The sequence below is a fragment of the Artemia sp. Qi Xiang Cuo genome, chromosome 20 (genome assembly GCF_049724085.1).
Source record: "Artemia sp. Qi Xiang Cuo chromosome 20, ASM4972408v1, whole genome shotgun sequence".
NCBI classification, from domain to species: Eukaryota; Metazoa; Arthropoda; class Branchiopoda; order Anostraca; family Artemiidae; genus Artemia; species Artemia sp. Qi Xiang Cuo.
In genome coordinates this window covers 4,132,746-4,157,551 of record NC_142813.1, presented here as the reverse complement: position 1 = coordinate 4,157,551, position 24,806 = coordinate 4,132,746, and the positions used below count along the sequence as shown (strand labels likewise).

Below are 24,806 nucleotides of genomic sequence, written 5' to 3'. Positions count from 1 at the left end.
AAGACACAGCTGCCACCATTGGCTCCCATAAGCTGGATTCCAGGGGGGGTTGCAATTCTCGTCTAATTGGCACTTTTAATGCTATATAATAGAAATCTCAAACAAAAATATAAAAATAAGGCAGCATCATTCAGCCAGGGGGGCGGGAACCCCCCCCCTGCCCCCCACATGGGCGCCCATGGCCGCCACCACTATTTGAGATGTAGATGTGCCATGAGTATTACTGTGGTGCCCTACGTAATGCTGTAGGCTACTTTTATACCTTAATACCATCTGGCAAAAACACAACTTAGGCTCGGGTTAAACCAAGCTGCTAATACCTCAACCTGGTATCACATCGACTCGATCTGCCGCACCTGTAGGTGGTTTAGAAGAAGGTGCGCGGTATAACCAAACGGGAGTTATACCTACAGGCAAAACCACTTTAACCTACAATGTCGTATTTCAAGGTACCTCTGCGTTAAGGTAAACAAAACTCAAACTGGGAGGTTAATCCTCACAGAGAAATATGTCAGATATAGATCTCAGTACTTCAACACTAGTCAGTAACGAGGGAAAACAAAAACTCAGTAATACACTCACAGAACTAATTTATTGATTTAAGATTACAGAAGTTAATGAAAAATTACAAAAATATTCTTTTCCAAATTTCCACTGTGTGATGAAACACTTTGGCGTTCTTACAAATCAGGGATGAGCAGTAGACGCGATTTAACCACATCACCAAAACAAATCTACTTTTTTCTCCCCAAGCCCCTTCGTAAGTAAACCCTCCCAGACGATGCAAAAACTCTGTCTGAGCAAGAGAATGATTCATAGTCAGGTGCGGTTTTCAAACCATAGTTAATTAGCTAGTGAATAAACTTGTTAATTACTATGTCTAACTCATTAACGAGTTAATGCAACTATACAATCAATTTAGAAAAGGTAACTTATTCTCTCTGTTGGTCATGTTCAGCACATATATTCAAAGAATTTTTAGTGGATGAAACGGTTATCTATCTGGGTAGTGAGCTTTTTGCAAAGGTATATTTCGCATTGAGCAGATAACGAGAGATAACGTTAATGATAATTAACGTTATAACGTTAATGAGAATTGCGAATCGAAGAACTGGACTGCGAGACTAAGTCTCGTTGATTAATGGCGTTATCTTAATTTAAAAAAAGCCATTACTTACTGGGATCATCCAGTTAGCCAGGTTACCATACTGGGAAACCTGCATGGCACCAAGAATGGTCAGGTCAACATGTCCACCTCGGATCATAGCGAAACTTTCATCACTTGAAAAATACGAGGCACCAGGTATAACGGTAACCTAAAAAAGATCTGCCGTTAAAAGGCATTCAAAAACTAATTCTCAACTAAGCCACTCAGATGCCAATTCACTTTATCTCTAAAAAAAGGCACCATTTATATAAAAAAATTATTAAAGAACAAAAAAACAAACTGCTAGGTATAACAGGTATCTAAAAAATATTTGTTCCTATAGGTATTATACAGTTCAGTCACCGAGAGGCCATGCCAAATATATCTGTCCTTAAAAAAGGAGGCACTAGATACAACTGCCACCTAACAAAATGTTATTCTTGGAAGCATACATATATTAATTCGCAATCAGCCACTCAACTGTGAATTAAGTCTGCTGATCAAGTTACATCAAACTGATCGCATCTACCAACTAAAATTGAGGCACCAGGTATAAACGGCATTAAAAAAAAAAAAAAAAAAAAAAAAAAAAAAAAAAAAAAAAAAACGAATTGACCATATCAATTATCTTTACTTAAAAAAAGGAGACAAGATATGCAGCATTAACCTGAAAAAGTTTCTCTGAGAATCAAACGAATAGTAATTCCTAACTGAACCACTAAGAGACTAAATTGATCGCATCTACCAAGAAAAAATTGGGGCACCAGGAATAAACGGCATTTAAAAATATTTTTCGAAATTAACCATGTCAATTATCTTTACTTAAAAAAAGGAGACAAGATATGCAGCTTAAAGCTAAAACAGTTGCTCTGAGACGCACACGAATAGTAATTCATAACTGAGACTCTAAAAGGCTAAATTGATCTCATCTACCAAGACAAATTTTGGGCACCAGAAATAAACTGCATTCAAAAATATTTTTCGGAATTAACCATGTCAATTATCTTTATTTAAAAAAAGGATACAAGTTATTCATATGTACCCTGAATATGTTTATCTGTGAAGAAATCGAATATTAATTACTAAATGATACTCTAAAAGTCTAAATTGATCACAAATACCAAGAAAAAATTGGGGCACCAGGAATAAACGGCATTCAAATATATTTTTCTAAATTAAAAATGTCAATTAACTTTAATTAAAAAAAGTAGACAAATTATTCATCTTTATCCTAAAAAAGCTGCTCTGAGAAGCAAACGAATAGTAATTCATAACTGAGCCACTAAAAGGCTAAATTGATCACATCTACCAACAAAAATTTGGGGCACCAGGAATAAACGGCATTTAAAAATATTTTTCGAAATTAACCATGTCAATTAACTTTACTTAAAAAAAGGAGACAAATTATGCAACATAAAGCTGAAAAAGTTGCTCTGAGACTAAAACGAACAGTAATTCATAACTGAGCCTCTAAAAGGCTAAATTGATCGCATCTACCAACAATCATTGGGGCACCAGGAATAAACGGCATTTAAAAATATATATTCAAATTAAAAATGTCAATTAACTTTATTTAAAAAAAGGAGACAAGATATGCAGCTTTCACCTAAAACAGCTGCTCTGAGAAGAAAACGAATAGTAATTCATAACTGAGCCACTAAGAGGCTAAATTGATCGCATCTACCAAGAAAAATTTGGGGCACCAGAAATAAACGGCATTTAAAAATATTTTTCCGAATTGACCATGTCAATTATCTTTACTTAAAATAGGAGACAAGATATGCAGCTTAAAGCTAAAAAATTTGCTCTGACAAGGAAACGAATTGGAATTCAAAATGATATTGGACAAAAAGACACTATACGATTTAAAAGACAACGGCACTCATTCCATGTTTGAATGAATCAACATGTTTGGTTTTCGGTGAATCAATATGATTCACCCAAAACCAAATGGATGACGTGGGGTAAAACAGGTAAACAAAATATACATTTAACAGTAGTAAGTACATGTAGTAAGTACAGTAAGTAGTAAGTACAGTAACTGAGCCACTAAGAGGCTAAATTGATCGCATCTACCAACAAAAATTTGGGGCACCAGAAATAAACGGCATTCAAAAATATTTTTCGGAATTAACCATGTCAATTATCTTTATTTAAAAAAAGGAGACAAGATATTCAACTTTACGCTGAAAAAGTTGCTCTGAGAAGAAAACGAATAGTAATTCATAACTGAGCCTCTAAAAGTCTAAATTGATCACAAATACCAACAAAAATTTTGGGCACCAGGAATAAACGGCATTCAAATATATTTTTCGAAATTCACCATGTCAATTATCTTTAATAAAAAAAAGGAGACAAGATATGCAACTTTATCCTAAAAAAGTTGCTCTGAGAAGCAAACGAATAGTAATTCATAACTGAGCCACTAAGAGGCTAAATTGATCGCATCTACCAACAAAAATTTGGGCAACCAGGAATAAACGGCATATAAAAATATTTTCCCGAATTGACCATGTAAGTTATCTTTACTTAAAAAAAGGAGACAAGATATGCAGCTTAAAGCTAAAAAAGTTGCTCTGAGAAGCAAACGAATAGTAATTCCTAACTGAGACTCTAAGAGGCTAAAGTGATCTCATCTACCAACAAAAATTGGGGCACCAGGAATAAACTTCATTAAAAAATATTTTTTATAATTGACCATGTCAATTATCTTTATTTAAAAAAAGGAGACAAGATATGCAACTTTAACCTAAAAAAGTTGATCTGAGAAGCAAACGAATAGTAATTCATAACTGAACCACTAAGAGGCTAAATTGATCGCATCTACCAACAAAAATTGGGGCACCAGGAATAAACGGCATTTAAAAATATTTTTTCGAATTGACCATGTCAATTATCTTTATTTAAAATAGGAGACAAGATATGCAGCTTAAAGCTAAAAAAGCTGCTCTGAGAAGCAAACGAATAGTAATTCATAACTGAGCCACTAAGAGGCTAAATTGATCACATCTACCAACAAAAATTTGGGGCACCAGAAATAAACGGCATTTAAAAATATTTTTCGAAATTAACCATGTCAATTAACTTTACTTAAAAAAAGGAGACAAGATATGCAGCTTAAAGCTAAAAAAGTTGCTCTGAGAAGCAAACGAATAGTAATTCATAACTGAGCCACTAAGAGGCTAAATTGATCGCATCTACCAACAAAAATTTGGGCAACCAGGAATAAACGGCATATAAAAATATTTTCCCGAATTGACCATGTAAGTTATCTTTACTTAAAAAAAGGAGACAAGATATGCAGCTTACACCTAAAAAAGTTGCTCTGAGAAGCACACAAATAGTAATTCCTAACTGAGACTCTAAGAGGCTAAATTGATCTCATCTACCAACAAAAATTTGGGGCACCAGTAATAAACGGCATTTAAAAATATTTTTCCGAATTGACCATGTCAATTATCTTTACTTAAAAAAAGGAGACAAGATATGCAACTTTAACCTAAAAAAGTTGCTCTGAGAAGCAAACGAATAGTAATTCATAACTGAACCTCTAAGAGGCTTGATCGCATCCACCAACAAAAATTGAAACACCAGGTATAAGTGGCATTTAAAAATATTTTTTCCGAATTGACCACGTCAATTACACTGGGTAACAGCCAAAAAATCGTCAGTAGTTTCTCAACTGATTTAGACTAATTTTGGTGTTCTGAGTCCGAATATCACATTGATTTTGCTCTATCAAGTCAACTTTTTGAGATACAGCCATAGGCCAACCTGACGTGCTATACATATGCTAATATAAGTGGTTTCGAGTTCAATCATATTTTGCTTGAAGAATATATCGAATTACAACATTAACTTATTTCTCTAAAGTAGCTGCATACGATTATGCGCGATTGCAAGGTTATTTAATTAAACCCTAGCCAATCAAATTTATTCCAAATTTCATTGCCTGGCATTAACCTGTTTTTTTTTCATTTCTGTCCGTTGATTGATATGGCTTCGGCGCGACGGTCATGCAGGAATGATCCTAACGTTTTCTGCTACATCTGCGGAGATTACACGTTGTCAGTGGACAGGAAGAACATCACAGGATTTGTAAAGCGCACCTAAAAGGCTTACTTTGAAGTCAAGCTGAGCGACCAGGATAAGTCCTGGGCACCACACACGATGTGCAAGACGTGGGTTGAATACCACCGGCAGTGGACGAAGGGTGCGAAAACTTCTCTGAAGATTGGGATTCCGACGGTTTGGAGGGAGCCGAAAGACCATGTAACTTCATTGGATTGTAACTTCTGCGCTCGTCAATACTACTAGCATCAACCGGAAGAATCGGCACAGCCTCCAGTATCCCAACCTTCCATCTGCCCACCGTCCAGTTGCTCACTGCAAAGAAATTCCTGTAACAACGGTCACATAGCTTCTCGATAGCGACAACGAGGCCACCAGTGCAAGAAAAGGAGGATACACAAAATGGTGCGCAGCCCTTTTCACAATGTTATCTTAAATGAACTGATTCGGAATCTCAGCTTGCCGAAGACTTCCTCCGAGCTAGTGGCCTCTAGACTCAAAGAGAAAAATCTACTTGGTGAGGATGCAGGTATCACTTTCTTTCATAGAAGGCATGAGGACTACAAGGGCTATTTCTGCCAGGAGGAAGACCTCGAGTACTACCGAGATGCCACCGGTCTTCTTGGTAAACTCGGCGCTCGTCAATACGATACGAGAGATTGGCGACTCTTCATTGACAGCAACAAGCGCTCTTTGAAGTGTGTGCTCCTCCACAACGGGAACCAGTTCGCCACAATCCCTCTTGCGCAATCCACAACTCCCAAAGAGAAATATGAAGCAGTGGAGTACGTGCTTGACACAATCCAATATGAACATCATCAATGGACCGTCTGCTTCAGTTTCAAGATGTTGAACTTTCTACTTGGTCATGAGTCTTGGTCAGGATGTGTTGACGACTAATTTGCATCCAGGACTTTCAGAGGATGTTGAGAAAAATCAGAAGGCACTTTGTGCTTCCAAGTTGTTAAAAGGGCGGAACCGCAACACTTCAGGAACGGCTAAGGATACTAAGTTGAAACTTCAAGGAGATTGTGAGGGAGTATTGAACTAAATCATAAGTCACTATATCCATGCAGATTGTAAAAAGGGCATATTTGCAAAATCTCAGGAACGGTCAAGGGTATTAAGTTTAAATTTTTAGGGAATAGTGAGGGGGTATCAGACTAAACAAAAAGACACTAAATTTATCATATTTGTAAAAACAGTATCTATGCAATAGCTCAGGAGCAGCTCAGTGTACTAGGTTGTAACTCTTGGGGAAGGCGGAGGGGGAAATTGAAACTGAATCCAAAAACATTACATGCATCGAGGGTAATAGGTTGTAACTTTCAGGGAAAGCTTAGGGGGAAATTAAATTGAATCAAAAGACATTGCAAGCAACTCGGCATCAATAGGGCAATATTTCAGGAGCTTCTAAGGGTGAATAAGTTGAGAATTTGAAGAAATGATAAGGAGAGTGCTGAACAAAATCAAAATACGCTATCCCCATCAATATCGTAAATACAGCGCATTTGTAACATCTCAGTAACAAGTTAATGTTAGCTACTCAGGAACGTTGAACTAATCCAAAAGACACTATATGCATCAATATTTTCACACACCATATCTGCAACATTGCAGAAACAGCTAAGGGTATCAAGAGGAAACTTTCAGAGCATGTTGAACTAAATCAATGGATACTATGTATACCCAGGTTGTCAAAAGGGCAAATCTGCAATATCTCTTGAACGACCATATCTGCAACATTGCAGAAACAGCTAAGGGTATCAAGAGGAAACTTTCAGAGCATGTTGAACTAAATCAATGGATACTATGTATACCCAGGTTGTCAAAAGGAAAATCTGCAATATCTCTTGCACGACCATATCTGCAACATTGCAGAAACAGCTAAGAGTATCAAGAGGAAACTTTCAGAGCATGTTGAACTAAATCAATGGATACTATGTACACCCAGGTTGTCAAAAGGGAAATCTGCAATATCTCTTGAACGACCATAGCTGCAACATTGCAGAAACAGCTAAGGGTATTAAGAGGAAACTTTCAGAGCATGTTAAACTAAATCAAAGGATACTATGTACATCCAGGTTGTCAAAAGGCCAAATCTGCAATATCTCTTGAACGAATAAAGACATTAAGTTTAAACTTTTCAGGGAATATTAAGAAGGGAGGGTGCTGAAATAAAACCAAAGCACTGTGCGCGTCTAGGTTGTTAAAAGGGAATATCTACAATACCTCGGTAGGTCATTAAGTTAAAACTTCCAGGGGATGTTGAATTGATGGGGGAGTATCTGCAACATCTAAGGAATAGCTAAGAATATTAAGTTGAAACACATAATGTTGAGAGAATTTTGAACTGAATTATAAAAAAAAACTATGTGCCCCAGGTGGTAAAAAGGTCATATTTGCAATGTTTCAAGTGCGACAAAGGGCATTAAGTTTGAACTATCAATCCATGTTGAAAAAATTGGAACAGTAGGGAAGGTGTTGAACAAAATCAAAAGACACTATATGTGTCAAGATCGTCAACAAGGTGCATTTACAATGCTATGGAAAAGGCTATGGTTGTTTAGATAAAATTTTCAGGGAATGTGGAGGGGGAAATTGAATTAAATAAGAAGACATTAAGTGCATCAAGACTGTCAAAATAGGAAAATAGTAAACCAGCAATATCTCAAGAGCAGCTAAAGAAATTGAGTTAAAACTTTGAAGGAAAATTGAAGGGCATATTGAGCTATGTAAATCTTGGTTGTCAAAAGGGTGTATCTGAAAATATTTCAAGAACGGCTTGCAAAATTTAGTTCACATTTCAGTTAATGCCGTTTAGGAGGATGTTGAACTAAATCAAAAGACATCCCATGCATCTGGGTTATCAAAAGGGTATATCTGCAAAATCTCAGGTGAAACTAAATTTGTTAACTTAAAACTTTCAGTGAACGTGGAGTAATGTGTGTAACTAAATCTAAAGTAACTATGTAAATGCATGCAGGTTATGAAAATAGCACACATGCAATATGTAGGCAACGCCTAGAGTATTTAGTTGAAACTTCGTGGAAACTTTCCGGGAGGAAACGAACTAAACCGAAAGACACTGTGTAAATCCAGGTTGTACAAAGGTTATAAAATCTGCAATATCTCAGGTACGGTGTAACTATACCATACATATACCCTATACTACAAATTAACTAAGGATATAAACTAACGGCTTAAGCGACCCAGCTCAAACTGTGAGGAAAAATTGGACAGGGAAATCAAGTACATTTTAAATTTTCACTTTAGAGGATCAAGCGAAGCTTATTAACGATACTTATTTGTTAATCTGATTAAATTTCACGACACCTCATGACACCTCACTAAATTAAATTTTGACACCTCAATTAAATTTTTAGAACCAAGGAGACTTCAACTGAAAACCTCCATTATAAGTCAGAACTCTTTTTTATAAATGAGGTCAAAATGCACTTAATTAAAACAAACATGCAGTTAAAAGAGGATTTAACACGGAATCAGTAACACGGATTAACACGGAATAAGACCCTTGTCTCCTGGACTTAGATTATGCTGACTATTTAAGCATCCTAGGTGAAAGTGTGAGCAAAATGAATGAAGTTTTAGAGGTTTTGCGAATTCAGGGTTCTAGAATAGGTTTGAAAATTAATATCAAGATGACTAAGTCAATGAGGCTAGGAATAAGTTAAGATTAAAAGCTGACGTTGGGTAACGAAAAGATCGATCAAGTTGGCAGCTTCATTTATCTTGGTAGCAATATTAGTAAAGATAGTAGGAGCATTGAAGATGTTAAAAGAAGAGTAGTCAAGGCTGAGGTTTTTTTCACAGTTAAAAAAAAGTTTGGAAGAATAGGAAGATAAGTCTGCATACCAAGATTAGAATATTAGAAGCTACAGTGATGACAGTGGTCAAATATGGCTCTGAAGCATGGACGCTCCGAAAAACGGATGAAGATTTGCTAGATGTTTTCCAGAGAAATTGCTTAAGGATTTGTTCTGGGTACCTGGCTGACTAACCGTATGTCAAACAATAGACTATACGAAAAACAAGGTTCAATACCGCTCTCTATGGCTATAAAGAAAGAAAGGTTAAGATCGCTAGTGCACGGTGTTAGGATGAGGGATGACAGATTGTCAAAGAATTTTCTTTTCGGCCAACCGTCTAGGGCTAAACAGAAAGCAGGTCGTCCTCGTCTGGGGTGGGAGGACGTCATAAAGAAAGATTTAATGGATTAAGGCGGAGGAGAAGCGTGCGTAGCTGTGTTGGCCGCAGGTGGCTTGGTGCCGCGGTGAGTTGTTAGTAGTAGTAGTAGTTACATTAAAATGGTCGATGAATATTCATCTCTACCCAAGCTTCCAACATGATAGAGGTCAGAATGGCTTCAGCCCTATAGGTAACTATTATGAAAATTTAGTGCAAAACTTTTTCCAAAATGTGAGTATCAATCTAATATCTTGATTTTTAAGGAGAAATTGCAAAAAATAGTTTTAAAAATACCCCTTTTATCAAGCAATGAAAAACACTATGTTAATTAAAAACGAACCAGAATTATTTTAAAAATTTTTCAAAAAAGCAAATTTTTCAAAAAAAGTACATTAAACCAAAGGTGAGCAGAAACAAAGTCAAATAATAATTCAGAGCCTTAAACGAATATAAATCCCTACTAATAAATCATGAAACCCAAAACAAACAGATACTATAATAAACAACCAATTCAAACTTAAAACGAACAAGAATTACCACAAAGAGGAGTACGCCCACCAAGCCCCCAAAAGGGGACAAAAAAAACGCCTCCCAAAGTTTTCTGAAGACCAGATCGTCAATTGCTCTTTACTGAAAACAATACACATTTTGAACGTCTTCTCTTTTATAACGCTAACACATCCAAGATTGCTGAGACTTTCAAAATCGAATATTAATATATGCTAAACTGTAATTTAATTAATGTAATCTAATATTTAATATATTAAATATTAATATATATTAAACTGTCAATCTACGTTCATTCTTTCTTTTCAGCAATCTTGCATGTTATGGTGATTTGTTTGTTTTTTGTTGATGCTAGTATAAATAAACCACAATGATAAAACAAAAAGAAATTTTGAGTAAAGCCCAAATGACAATCTGGCTATTAGAAGGGTTAGAGAGTTTTAGCCCTACTTTTGTCTGTGGCGTTTCCTGTTAGTTCTAAGTTTGACTCCATCATCCTCTAATAACTGTTAGCTTTGGGTTTCATTTTTTTATTGATAGTGATTTATAAGCAAATAAGTAGACCAATAGGGAAATTTTTTATTTAAGACAGTGGAACGCAACTTTAAATGAATATTTCGACCCTGTATCCAAGGGCCGTCCTCAGCAAAAACAAATTAAGAAAAACAAATATAAAAGAACTCACTTGAAAATTCAATCGTTGAAACTAAAATGTTTTTTTTAAACAGCCCTAGCATCATTACGTCAAGGAAGTTCAACCAGGACTGGTACATCAAGCGAAGTGAAAAAGAAAGTTCATTCAGATGAAATAAGAAACAATTACAGATTAGCTTTACGAGCAAGATTAGCTTTATTAAAGCAAGATTAGTAAGATTAGCAAGATTAAGGCAAGATTTCTGTTCGTCTTTGGTTCAGTATACCTCTTCATTTTTTTCTTTTTTTTTAGCTTTTTTTGGGAAAACAAATTTTTCAATTAATTTAAAGTCAAAAGTTCGTTTTAGGTGCCGGTAACTGGTACCTACCGGTACATAACTGTATTGCACGGTACATAACTTTACATAACTATATTACATAACTGTATGGTATATAACTTGCATTTTTTTTAACAACTAAAACAAATAATATACAAATAACCGCACTTAAATTACATAATATAATATATAATGATAAAAATACAATATAATAAAATAATATAATTAAAGAGCAAATTTAACACTTAAAACGAACAACAGTTTTAAAGCTACTTAATAAATTATAATTTTGTTTTTTCAAATTATTGGGCGGTAGGGTCAACTGCTAATATAAAAATTTATATAAAACTTGATGAAAACTGATTCAAAACAGATAAAATGGGGAAAAATCGTATGAGAGACGAATGAACCTGACTAATGGAAATGATATTATTCCGCAAGCTACTATGGTGAAATTTCTTGGTGTGTATTTTGACTATTGACCCTCCCCTTCTTATCTCCCTCCTTCAATTCTTTCCTTGTGTACATGCTTTACTATGGGTGGGGGTGGGGGGGGATCAAATCGCAGCAAATATCACAACACAATTTTTTCAGGAGAAGGGCATTCAAACTAGTAAAATTTTGGCCTCAATTTTTAAGGGAGGGAGGAAGTTATAAGACCTGTATCAAGGAAAGAAAATCCTCCTCCTCCAATTTTTCCCTGGTGTACGGGGAAATAGTGTATTTTTCCCTAGTCTATGGGGGGGGGGTATCAAATCGCAGCAAATTTCACAACACCATTTTTTTCAGGAGGGGCATTCAAACTAGTAAAATTTTGGCCTCAATTTTTAAGGGGGAGGCAGTTATAAAACCACTATCAAGGAAAGAAAATCCTCCTCCTCCAATTTTTCCCTCGTGTACGGGAAATAGTGCATTTTCACCTAGTCTATGGGGGGGGGGGCGGGGGGACCAAATCGCAGCAAATTTCACAACACCACTTTTTCAGGAGAGGGGAACTAAAACTAGTAAAATTTTGGCCTCAATTTTTAAGGGGGGAGGAAGTTATAAAACCAGTATCAAGGAAAGAAAATCCTCCTCCTCCAATTTTTCCCTAGTGTGCGGGGAAATAGTATATTTTTCCCTAGTCTATGGGGGGGGGGGACCAAATCACAGCAAATTTCACAACACCATTTTTTCAGGAGAGGGGCACTCACACTACTAAAATTTTGGCGTCAATTTTTAAGGGGGGAGGAAGTTATAAAACCAGTATCACGGAAAGAAAATCCTCCTCCTCCAATTTTTCCCTAGTGTAAGGGGAAATTGTATATTTTTCCCTAGTCTATGGGGGGGGGGGGCGTTGGGACCAAATCGCAGCAAATTTCACAACACCATTTTTTCAGGATAAGGGCACGCAAACTAGTAAAATTTTGGCCTCAATATTTAAGGAGGGAGGAAGTTATAAAACCAGTATCAAGGAAATAACATTCTCCTCTCCAATTTTTCCCTAGTGTACGGGGAAATAGTGTATTTTTCACTAGTCTATGGGGAGGAGGGGACCAAATCGCAGCAAATTTCACAACACCATTTTTCAGGAGAGGGGCATTCAAACTAGTATCTTGTGTATGTTGGTTTATATGTTTTATATGTTTATATGTTGGTTATATGTTTTATGTGTATGTTGCGGACTATGTCAACCCCCAAACCACATACTACTTACGGTCTCTTTTCCTGCATTGATCAAATCCGGATCTACTTCTGCTTTAGTTGGAAAAGGTCCAAGTCCCAGGACTCCGTTTTCTGACTGGAGAACAACATTCATTCCAGGAGGAATGTAATTACTAGCAAGCATTGGCATACCGATTCCCAAGTTTGCTAAAAATAAAATTAATAATAATTAGCAAGAACTATATGTGGGTCTTAGAACTAAATGTCTATTATTACTAGAAAATAGGAGGAAGTTAAGTCACCTGAAACCAATACTCATTTAGTCCCAGCTACCTCATTCCCAATCATAGCTAAATGTTAGAGAGGCAAATTGCAGGAATCCAAGCCATTTAGAGGTTCAATGTTGTTTGAAAGCAGCAACCGCTAAATATCTTGCTCGCCTTCTTTAGCAGAGTAAATAGAAAGCAAATTTCCCGTTAGGATTCTTCAAGTTTAGATTGGCTCACTTTTTGAAAAGGTATTTAGCCACAAAATCTGTATTTTTAATCCGTCCAAATGTAAATATGAAGAGTAGTTAGAATCTATGTAATTTACAGATGCTCCAATAAGCAGCTGTTCTTTTGAATACAAAATTCTAAATATTAAATTATTTATCTTAGTTTAGTTATTTAATCTATATATTTTATTTAAGTTCTTCATAAACCATGTAGAGCACAAAACTAGCATAAAGATAAATGAAGTTTTACCTTCCAAAATGGATATACTTGAATATGATCTCGCTCTTTGTCTATTTGAGAACCCCCATTAGACCCCTTATTTCTCCTCCCGCCAAACATCATATAGTTAGGTAGTGAATACCATAATACAATAGTCATGCAACTCTTATAGCCTAGGGAAGGGGGGTAGGGGTGGGCAGCTGCTGCCCTCCCCCCCTAGAACTTCAAATTTTAACTAGATATTAAAGAGAACTTTTCGCATGGTAGAATTTTTTTGTTGGATGATCACTGGTAGATGGTTGAAAAGCTGGAAATAAACAGAAATTTCCAAATATTGGTTCCAATATCGATATTTCCGTTTCGGTATTCAATATTGATTTTTGGTCCAATATACAGATATATACAATTTTGATATTTAATATCGCCCAACTTTAAACTTTTGAATTGAATTCTTAGAATAAGAAGCTGTTATCAAAACGTAATGGGATTTAGGATTTTGAAAAGAAGTAGAAGAAATAAGGAAAAACATGTGCCGTCTTTTTAAGACGGCACAAAAGATTAAAATAGATTAAGACGGCACATAAAAGATTAAAATATTTACCTAAAATTAATCCAAGTATACTTAAACAGGCCCTGCGTGGGCCGCGATGCAAGTCGCGACGCACGCAAAATTTTTACTATAGCACCGAAAACTGCTGGGTAGCACGCTAAATTGGGTAATTTGAACACTTTAGGAACTGACCGTGGTGGCAACCCTGTAGACAACACTAGCTCGTGGTATTTCAAACAAATTTAATGAAAAAAAGAGATATTACCGATATAACTTTATCTCCCCCCCCTCTCCATCACAGAATCGGCTGCCCCCCCCCCAGACAAAATGCTGCTTACGTCCATGCTTGCAACAGCTTACAACTGTTGGAGGAAGGAATAAAAGAAGCAGGAAGTTGCCTAAGGAAGTACCTTTTCATATTTTTTTTTTACTAAAACACACCCCCAAATCCTTCTTTCTGCATAATAATAATCAACCTTGCAATATAGTTTCATACGCAGAATAATTTCGTAGATCTGAACATATGACAAATTTCTAAAGGTAGGATAGTTAGTTCTTTAAAAGTAAAATTTCCACTATAAAGCCTAATACAATTCCTATTAGGGATTACATACCCCCCTCCACAACCCATACCCACCGACAAACTATCTGAACACCTTCTTCGCCCTTTGTCAGAGTGCAGCAACGAATAAAAAGGTCTCAATCTAAGAAGCTAACAAAGATACTTGTAAAGAAAAAGCTTAGTTCTCGTAATTTATAGCATGTAACATAATCGACCACGCCCTACCTGTTAGGTATTTTGGTATTTAATGTCTATGTTATTTTCATTTATTGAATAAGCCTTCGATAGCTCAGTTGGTAGAGCGGTGGACTGTAGTGGTTAAATTGACATCCATAGGTCGCTGGTTCAAATCCGGCTCGAAGGATTTTTGCGCATTTAATGGTCCCTTGGCAATTTTATTTATTTTACTCTCTTGGTTATTTTTCATTGAATCCATAAATGAGGTACTTCTACTCTGTTGATAATATTTTTGGAATTATTCCCCGTCATACCGAGGAATTGTTGAATTGCCAATATTGCAATAGAATAGAAATTGAAAAAAAGAATAGAAAAAGAAAAAACAGAAAAAAAGAAAAAAAGAAAAAAAAGAAAAAAAAAAGAAAAAAAGAAAAAAAGAAAAAAAAAAAAGAAAAAAAGAAAAAAAAATCGACAATACCGAAATAACCCAACCACTAAAATTTCCCAAGAAGTACTAAGTTTCCCAGGGAGTGAGGGGGGGGGGGGTTACTATCAGAAGCCTAGTTTTTACCAAGATTTACATCCGAATATTTTCTAATTCTAGCATATTTTTTTAATGTTCCTTTTTTTCAAGAGGCTTTCATTACCCCCAGGCCTAGATTTGCCGATGTCCATGGTACAAATCTAATTTGGTTTTGATTGGTTTTGATTTCAAATTTTCAAAATAACATTTGCAACCAAATCGCTCCAGTAGGCCTACTCTAATCACCTGCAGCATTTTAATGGCATGCTTCTACATTGTATATTTCTACAGTTGTATATTTCTCTTGCATTCCAAATTTAGGACTTGGTTGTTAAGAAACCATATTTCAAGCCTTTAGCGAAGCTTAAGAAAAAAAAAATCAAAATAAACTAAATAAAAAAAATAAACTAAAAAAAGAAAAAAAATAAACGACACAGCATTCGCACGGGATTCTGACTAATGGGCAATTTTTCTGGGCTTGGTATGTTTTGATGGGCGTGTTCGGGCTGAAAAACCTCTTCCTAGATAATTTATCTATTATGGGTTGCCTCCCCATAGTAGCATAATATTTCTAGGCATGAATATATAATGAGTCGGAGGTAATGGGCTTGAGACTGTCTGTGCAGGATTTCGACTCTTGTTGATAGAAGAGCATCGCCAAGTGCTGAAAACCATGTTGTGACCAAGATGGGCCCAGGATTGCACAAAGCCTCCATTCATTGAGGTCCCTGGGACTTCTTGCTGTCCGGTTCTAAGCCGGCTTAAGCACTTCGGTGTAGACTTGAGAAGATATGTGATCCCTGTCCTGCATTGGTACACGGGATCACTGCTTTTCCTGAGGCGAAAAAAATTACAATGATTTAAAGAACATGAAAATCGGAATTAGGAATGGTACGACATTAAAAAATGACTATTGTACCGACATTTTGTCTGACGAATTCAGACGATTCGGACTGGATTTATTAGGACTTTCAGAAACTCATATCCGAGGGGTAGGAAGCATGATATTAGGTGACATAGAATTTGTTTACTCAGGCAGAAGGGATGGGGTACATAGACAGGGAGTAGGGCTCATGATGAATGAGGAAGCTGCTTAGTCTTGTTTAGGCTGGGAAGGTATTAATAATAGAACACTAATTGCTCAGTTTATGACTAAAGAGCTCAGGGTATTAGTAACAGTAGTATACGCCCCTGTAGAACCAACTGATAGAAATACTAGGGACTGAGGTAAATTTTATTTACAACTAACGAAGCAAATAGATAGGATTCCATGTAGAAATACGATGTTTTTACTAAGAGATTCTAGCGCCCGGGTCGGTAGAAAAAATGATAGATGGAATCCCGGCCTAGGTAAATTTGGTGTAGGAAAAGAAGACATTAACGGATACAGACTTTTGCAGTTTCGTAGGTATAACAATCTAGTTTCAGTCAATATAGTGTTCGGTCATAAAATGGCTTGTAATTGAGCTCAGTGTTCACGTGACGACAGGACAGCAGTTTTTACTTATTGTGCGATGGTTATCTGAATACTTGCAGGATCAACGCAAGATACTGCGGTCTGTATGAACGCCGTAATTGATGCTAAAAGTAAAGATCACCAACTAGTAGTGTCAAGGGTTAACTTGAAGCTGAAGTATCGGAAGGGTAACTACCTCCCGGGAAGTTATGATGTTGGTAGACTCCAGGATGAGAATTTGAGAGAAACTTTCCAGGAACAGTTGAATACTAAACTTGAGAGTTTAAAAGTTGATAATGTGGAAGATGGTTGGAATAATTTTAGAAAATAATCTGTGAAGTTGCTGAAGGTGTATTAGGGAAGAAAGCTAGAACTGCAGCTAAGAATATTATTGAAAAAGCTTTATGTTTAATAGAAAGGAGAAAGGACTTGTACAAGTCCTGAGTGATCTGAGTGATAGATCGTATAAAAACAATAGAAATGTAAAGAAAGTGGAGAAAGCATTAAAATATGAACTAAGGAGGTGTGAAGTGGAGGCCATGGATAAAATTGCTGAGGATCTGGAAGATGCAGCTCAACGGCGTAATAGTAAAATTTTGTACTGGCACGTTAACAAATTGAGAGTTAAAGATAGGAATGGGGTCGTAATTAGTGATAAGGAAAACACTAAAGCGAGATGGGCCGAACATTTTGAGAACTTGCTTAACCGAGATAGAGTTGCAGGAAAAAATATAGAAGAAAATGAAAAAGTTTGTGATACTTTGGACGTGAAGGAAGATTTGTTTTGTGAGGAGGAATTAGCAACAGTACTAAAAGGATAAAAGAATAATAAGGCTCCAGATGCTGATAGGGTTGTAAATGAGTTTCTTAAATATGGTGGTACGTAGGCTAGAAATAGGTTATTGAAGGTTATGAATATGATTTTTGAAAAAGGGGAAGTACATAATAATTTTAGGAACACCTTAATTAAGCCACTTTATAAGAAAGGTGATAAAAGTGAGTGTGGTAATTATCGAGGCACTAGTCTGGTCTCTGTAGGTAGCAAATTACTTAATAATATGATACTTTTTAGACTGAGAGATGCCGTAGACAAATTTTTAAGAGAAGAACAGTGCGGTTCTAGAAAAGGTAGGGATGTGTTGACCAGATTTTCACTCTCAGGCTAATAATTGAAAAGTGCCTGAGTTGTCAAACACCTTTGGTCCTCAGTTTTATAGATTATGAGCAAGCGTTCGATTCTGTTGATAGAAGAGCTTTATTAAAGGTTTTATCCTTGGATAGTATACCAGACAAATACATTAAAGTGATTAGTGCTATGTACGAGAATAACACTGCTGCGGTTAAGGTAGGAAATGAGGTTAGCAGCTGGTTTTGTATTAAATCAGGAGTTAAGCAGGGTTGTATTCTACCCCTCTTTATATGGATTATTTTGATGGACTTTGTTTTAAGGAGGATAGGAAAGGCAATGGGAGACCACGGAATCAAATGGGGAGGAAAGTCTCCTGGACTTGGATTATGCTGATGATTTAAGCATCCTAGATGAAAGTGTGAGCAAAATGAATGAAGTTTTAGAGGTTTTGCGAGTTCAGGGTGCTAGAATTGGTTTGAAAATTAATGTTAAGAAGACTTAGTCACTAAGGCTAGGAATAAGTGAAGATGAAAAAGTGACGTTGGGTAATGATAAGATTGATCAACTGGGCAGCTTCACTTACCTTGGTAGTATTATTAATAAAGATAGTGGGAGCAGTGAAGATGTTAAAAGTAGAATAGCCAAGGCTCAGGTTTTTTTTTCACAGTTCAAAAAAGTCTGGAAGAATAGGAAGATAAGTCTGCAAACCAAGATTAGAATATTAGAAGCTACAGTGATGACAGTGGTCAAATATGGCTCTGAAGCATGGACGCTCCGAAAAGCGGATTGAAGATTTGCTAGATGTTTTCCAGAGAAATTGCTTAAAGATTGTTCTGGGTACCCGGCTGACTGACCGTATTTCAAACAATAGGCTATACAAAAAATGTGGTTCAATACCGCTCTCCAGGGCTATAATAAAAGAAAGGTTGAGGTGGTTAGGGCACGTTGTGCGGATGAAGGATGACAGATTGCCGAAGATTGTTCTTTTCGGCCAACCATCTAGGGCTAAACGGAAAGCAGGTCGTCCCCGTCTGGGGTGGGCAGACGTCATAAAGCAAGATTTAAAGGAAATGGGAACTTCATGGGTGGGTGTAAAAAGGGAGGCTTTGAATAGATTGGGATGGAGGAGGAGCGTGCATAGCTGTGTTGGCCTCAGGCGGCTTGGTGCTGCGGTGAGTTGTTAGTAGCAGTAGTAAGAGAAAAAATGGCCGAAGTTCACACAAACAACAATTTATTTATAAACTAAGTTTAATCTGGTACGTCTCTTACGCCCTTACTGCACTTACGCTAGTCTTCGAAAGTGCAGAATTTAGTTTTTTCGATCATTTTGTAGCAGCGATTTCTAACACCGCTGAAATGGTAATTTCAGTAGGATTTGACAAAATATTTGAATGATAGAGTACATTAGAAAATGATGTCGTTTCAACGACACCATTTCGTTTCCACGGACCATTTCGTCCATTTCGTCTTTGATGTTGTTACGTGGTAGAGCTATCAACAGCAAAAGTCGAATTACTGAGCAGTAATTACTGAAAGTATCAAAATGTTCGTACCGAACATCCCGTCTTTAAACTCTAAAGCTGCTCGTCTTACAATTTTCTCTCTCATCAATTTGGCAGGAGTGGAGTTCGCAACAGATTTGCCCGACTCTTTCTTTAATGTCAGCCTCTGAAAAATAAAATAAATTAACTGATGATATATTTTATTTATATATTAATGAGATAATTATTGGTACTTGTATGATATACTCTCTACCACTCAAGAAGAGAAATGAGATTAATCCTAATAAAATATACCTAAGTATAATAAAAATATAATACTTTAGAAACAACTTTGGGCTATAATTGCACTTTTGTGGGGGGGGGGGGGGAGGGGGCTTTAAAGTACAGCGGGTCTGCATGCAAAATGTATTAGCTACAATTTTTCTGATATTATGAAATGAGAATTGTTTTTTGACTTCATACCGTCCAAATACTTTACCCCCACCCCTAATGTGCAAATATATAGCCCAAATTATATATTTCTCATCTATTCTGTCACTTCTCTTTGCCTTTTCTCACGCTAAGTTGAAAGAAACTAGCGAAAGAAACCGGTTTACAGTGCATCAATGCATGAACAACTTAAGATCACCGGTGTAGTGTTAGGGAGTCAAGGGGGCTGGGGGCCAGCCATCCTGTATCACACAAGTATCTAATTATTAATCGATAAATCAATTGTGTTATTATTTCAAGATTTATTCAAATCACCCTTTGAAAGCCAGCTTTTTTAATCGCCAAGTACTTTTTTTATAATCTAAAACTAAAAACTCCATCCTATTGTTTTATTTTCATACCAAATCAAAATCAAATTTGAACAAAAATAAAGTCATAAAATTCATAAGAAAGGGGTGGCTTTGGGTAATTTTTCTTGTTTTTTTTTTATTTGTAGTTGCTCTTTATTGAGTTGTCTCAGCAGAGTGGCTAAAGCTCTAAAATTGAAATATTAAGGTCAGGGGTTCGAGTCCTGCTAAAAAACACATACAATATAAAATAGTGTGTTAATATTTGCCGTACAAAAGTATTTTATTTTCACCTCACTATCTTTGTCATAAAGCGATTAAGAAATAATTGATTAATTATTATTAATTAAAGATAAATGCTTAAACAAATGGCTGCTAGCGTAGGAGTTACGCCAGGGCTCCTAGGAGTAGTTTATAAGTAAATAGTTTTAGTAACTAATTAATTTATTAAATATTTATTTAAGTCAGAATATTTAAATTAACTAATACTTCCAGTTCATTTAATGTTCAAAAGGCAAGTACATTAGATCCAGACGAATTATCGTGATAAAATGAATGGTCTAAAATTCTTTGTGATAATGACATTATCGAAATAAGTGGCACCAAGCCAACTTCTAGCTAACTGCTGTGGCATCAAGCATGCTGGGGTAAAAAGATGTATCCAGTATCTGTATTAATACTAGTAGCAAATTACTAATCTAAGACACGTGCTAGCCACAACTTTCTCGTACAAAATTTTGGTGCGTTTTAGTCCGATATTTTTGCTTCAAATTGTAACTCTAGTTCCTTCCCCTCGATAATAAGGGCATTTCGTCACCTCAAAAATCTGTGCATTCTGGGGAGATTATTTTAAAATTATCTTTCATTCGGTTGAAGAATCAGTCAGCAGTGCCAATTCATAAGAATACAGTTGGAGTGGGCAGGAATAACTTCACTTTTTATAATGAAGATGCCAAGAAGGCATGTTTTAATCCTTAAGGGGGGAATTACCTACCATCCAACCAAGTGACACCCTTTGATTCACTATGTTTAAGTTTCAATATTGAATCTGTGCGAAATAATTGTAATTATAAAATTAAAAATATAAAAGTAAAAACGTAATTATAAAAGTAATAATAAAAGTAATAATAATAGTATATTATAAAATTATAAAATATAAAAGTAATTATATAGTAATTATAAAAGTAATTATAAAAGTAAAAATATAAAAGTAAACTATAAAAGTAAATTACGTAATTATAAAAGTAAAAATATAATTACAAAAGTAATTATATTAATTATAAAATTAATTAATTATTATTATTTATTATTATAATAATTATTAATTATTAATTATAAAACTAATTATAAAAGTAAATTATAAAATATGAAACGTAAATTATGTATTTATAAATGTAAAAATGTAATTACAAAAGTAATTATAAAACTAATTATTAAAGTAAAAATATAAAAGTGAAAATGTAATCAGAAAAGTAATTATAAAGGTAAATTATAAAATTATAAAATATAAAAGTAAATTATATAATTATAAAAGTAAAAATATAAAAGTAAAACTGTAATTATAAAAGTGATTATAAAGTAATTATAAAAGTAAACTATAAAATATAAAAGTAAATTATAAAAGTAAATTATGTAATTATAAAAGTAAAAATAAAAAATCCAGGTTGAAGTTCTGATTGCTTATCTTGATACCTTACGAAATTCTACTGGGGTTGCTTCTCCCGTTTTTGCAATTCTTTTTTCCGTATTTATTAACCATTTGAATAGTGCCTGATTCTTCAATAGCACTTACCGTGTTCCCTATACAGAACCCTATACAGCCACCGTGACTATACAGATAACCGTATTCCCTATACAGAAAAACAACTTGTATGATCATAGTAATGCAGATAATGTTCGTCCTGTGGCCTTTTTCCCAAATCAGGCGAAAAAGGCAACATTGTTGCATATTGTTTAAACTTAAGATTTATTATTATGAAAAGCGGGTATGTTTGATATAGCTCTCAAAAGAGGCTCAGGGTATGTTCAAGAAATGTTGAGGGGAACGTCAGACAAAACCAAATCAAATTATGCAGTGTTTTGTTTTTCGTCCTGTGGCCTTTTTCATGACTAATTAAATATCTGGCGTCTAGGTTTTTAGGCCCCGCCGACGGAAAATAACTCCCGCAGGAAATCACCCCCCCCCCCGCAGAGAATTCCCCCAAACGCAAAATTGACCAGCCAAAGAGAAAATATAAAAATCAGTACCTGTCGATCAGATGTCCTAAGGGGTAACAAAAAGACAAGATATCAAAAACAATTTTAAGACAGAGGCTGGTTGGTCTACGGGCTGATAATTATTGTATGGGTGGACATATAAACTAGAACATGCAAAAGTTGATGTGTTTATTTAAAGCTAAGAAAGACAGCTCGTATAATAATTTCAAACATACTATTTTGTTCCTTCTTTTTCTTTCAGCGAAAATATGCCAGACTATGAATGGATATTTGGTCTCCAATCACTTTTGACTTACAAAACGGGACTAGAACTTTATATTTCCTATCGAATGAGCATCCTCCGAAGTTTCTACAACCATGAGGAGGAGCTTGGGGAAGGAGTAGCCGCCCTAATTTACGGAATAAGTTTTGCTCAATTTGGGGTTTAATATAACTCATTACTTCCATAATAACACCGTACGCCAGAAATGATATCGGGAATCAAGTGGGATTACAAAACGGGACTAGAACTTTATATTTCATATCGAATGAGCATCCTCCGAAGTTTCTACAACCATGAGGAGGAGGTTGGGGTTGAGGAAGGAGCAGCCGCCCTCCTTTACGGAATAAGTTTTGCTCACTTTGGGGTTTAATATTACTCCTTACTTCCATAATAACACCGTAAGCCAGAAATGTTCTCGGAAATCAAGTGGGATTACAAAACGGGACTAGAACTTTATATTTCCTATCGAATGAGCATCCTCCGAAGTTTCTACAACCATGAGGAGGAGCTTGGGGTTGAGGAAGGAGCAGCCGCCCTCCTTTACGGAATAAGTTTTGCTCACTTTGGGGTTTAATATTACTCCTTACTTCCATAATAACACCGTACACCAGAAATGTTCTCGGTAATCAAGTGGGATTACAAAACGGGACTAGAACTTTATATTTCCTATCGAATGAGCATCCTCCGAAGTTTCTACAACCATGAGGAGGAGGTTCGGGTTGAGGAAGGAGCAGCCGCCCTACTTTACGGAATAAATTTTGCTCACTTTGGGGATTAATATAACTCCTTACTTACATAATAACACCGTAAGCCAGAAATGATCTCGGGAATCAAGTGGGATTACAAAACGGGACTAGAACTTTATATTTCCTATCGAATGAGCATCCTCCGAAGTTTCTACAACCATGAGGAGGAGGTTGGGGTTGAGGAAGGAGCAGCCGCCCTCCTTTACGGAATAAGTTTTGCTCACTTTGGGGTTTAATATTACTCCTTACTTCCATAATAACACCGTAAACCAGAAATGTTATCGGGAATCAAGTGGGATTACAAAACGGGACTAGAACTTTATATTTCCTATCGAATGAGCATCCTCCGAAGTTTCTACAACCATGAGGAGGAGGTTGGGGTTGAGGAAGGAGCAGCCGCCCTCCTTTACGGAATAAGTTTTGCTCACTTTGGGGTTTAATATTACTCCTTACTTCCATAATAACACCGTAAGCCAGAAATGTTCTCGGAAATCAAGTGGGATTACAAAACGGGACTAGAACTATATATTTCCTATCGAATGAGCATCCTCCGAAGTTTCTACAACCATGAGGAGGAGCTTGGGGTTGAGGAAGGAGCAGCCGCCCTTCTTTACGAAATAAGTTTTGCTCATTTTCGGGTTTCATATTGCTCCTTACATCCATAATAACACCGTAAACCAGAAATATTCCCGGAAATCCAGTGGGATTGCATATCAGTTTCCACCTCCACCACCGCCATCTGCCCCTTCCTTAGAGCTAACTCTGTATTTATCTGAAAACTCAATCAGAGTTAGGATGTTTTGACATTAAAATACAAGCTTTGAGGCATTTGCCACCATCCTAACTATTAGATTTTTTGACTAGTTTGAACAACATGACAAATACAAAATTTTGACCATCGGCAAGTACAGAGGGCACATACAAAGGGGAAGGAGGGGGCTGGTTGCCCTTTAGTCACTCTTCGATATCTCAATTTCTGATCGAATGAGCATTCTCCGCGTTTCTACGACTATGAGGCGCAGGTGGGGATAAGGAAGGGACAGTCCCCCTCCTATATGGAATAAATTCTACTCAATTTGGGATTTAATGCTACTCTGTACTTTCATAACAGCGAAGACCAGAAATATTTTCAGAAATCAAGAGGAATATTCCCAGAAATCAAGAGGGATTAAATATCAACATGTACCTCCCACTCACTCCCCCCACCCCTTCCTTAGAACTAACCCTGTATTTACCTGAAAGCTGAATAAGGGGTGGAAATGTTTGTCCGACTTGAAAAAACGTAACAAAAATGCATCAAAATGCATATTTTATGCGTTTTTAAAGTTTTTGTATCCCTCCCCCCTCCCGAAAAAATAACCCTCCAAAACGAAACTTTTTGGTACGGCCCATGGGATTATACATCAATTTCTGCTTCCACCCTCATCTCGTCTCTCCCTTACAACTAATTTTGTATCTATCTAAATTAAGTAAAACTTACAAAAATTTTCCCCATGGATGCTCGTATCAAACTAGGGGTCCTAGAAGATAGGGAGGCTCATTCGAACAAAAATTTAAAGTTTAAATGCCTTCTCAAGTGACCAAATAGAATGGAGAGCAACAAGCATCCTTTCCCTGTATCCTTTTCCCCCAAAAACATCC

General features: G+C 36.1%; 1 protein-coding gene and 1 non-coding gene across 2 annotated transcripts in view; one reads left to right on the top strand and one right to left on the bottom strand.

The window, feature by feature from the left end:
* SCOT (Succinyl-CoA:3-ketoacid CoA transferase) overlaps positions 1-24,806 on the bottom strand; it is an 81,270-nt gene that overhangs the window by 13,244 nt on the left and 43,220 nt on the right. The window contains exons 7-9 of the mRNA XM_089106450.1: positions 19,216-19,330; positions 12,602-12,756; positions 1,179-1,316 (exon numbers count right to left, since the gene is read on the bottom strand). Of these exons, the coding sequence (XP_088962576.1) occupies positions 1,179-1,316; positions 12,602-12,756; positions 19,216-19,330 (408 nt within the window). The remainder of the gene's footprint in view (positions 1-1,178; positions 1,317-12,601; positions 12,757-19,215; positions 19,331-24,806) is intronic.
* TRNAY-GUA (transfer RNA tyrosine (anticodon GUA)) lies at positions 14,656-14,741 on the top strand. The gene is given in 2 exon segments: positions 14,656-14,692; positions 14,706-14,741. It is a non-coding gene; the product is annotated as a tRNA-Tyr (tRNA).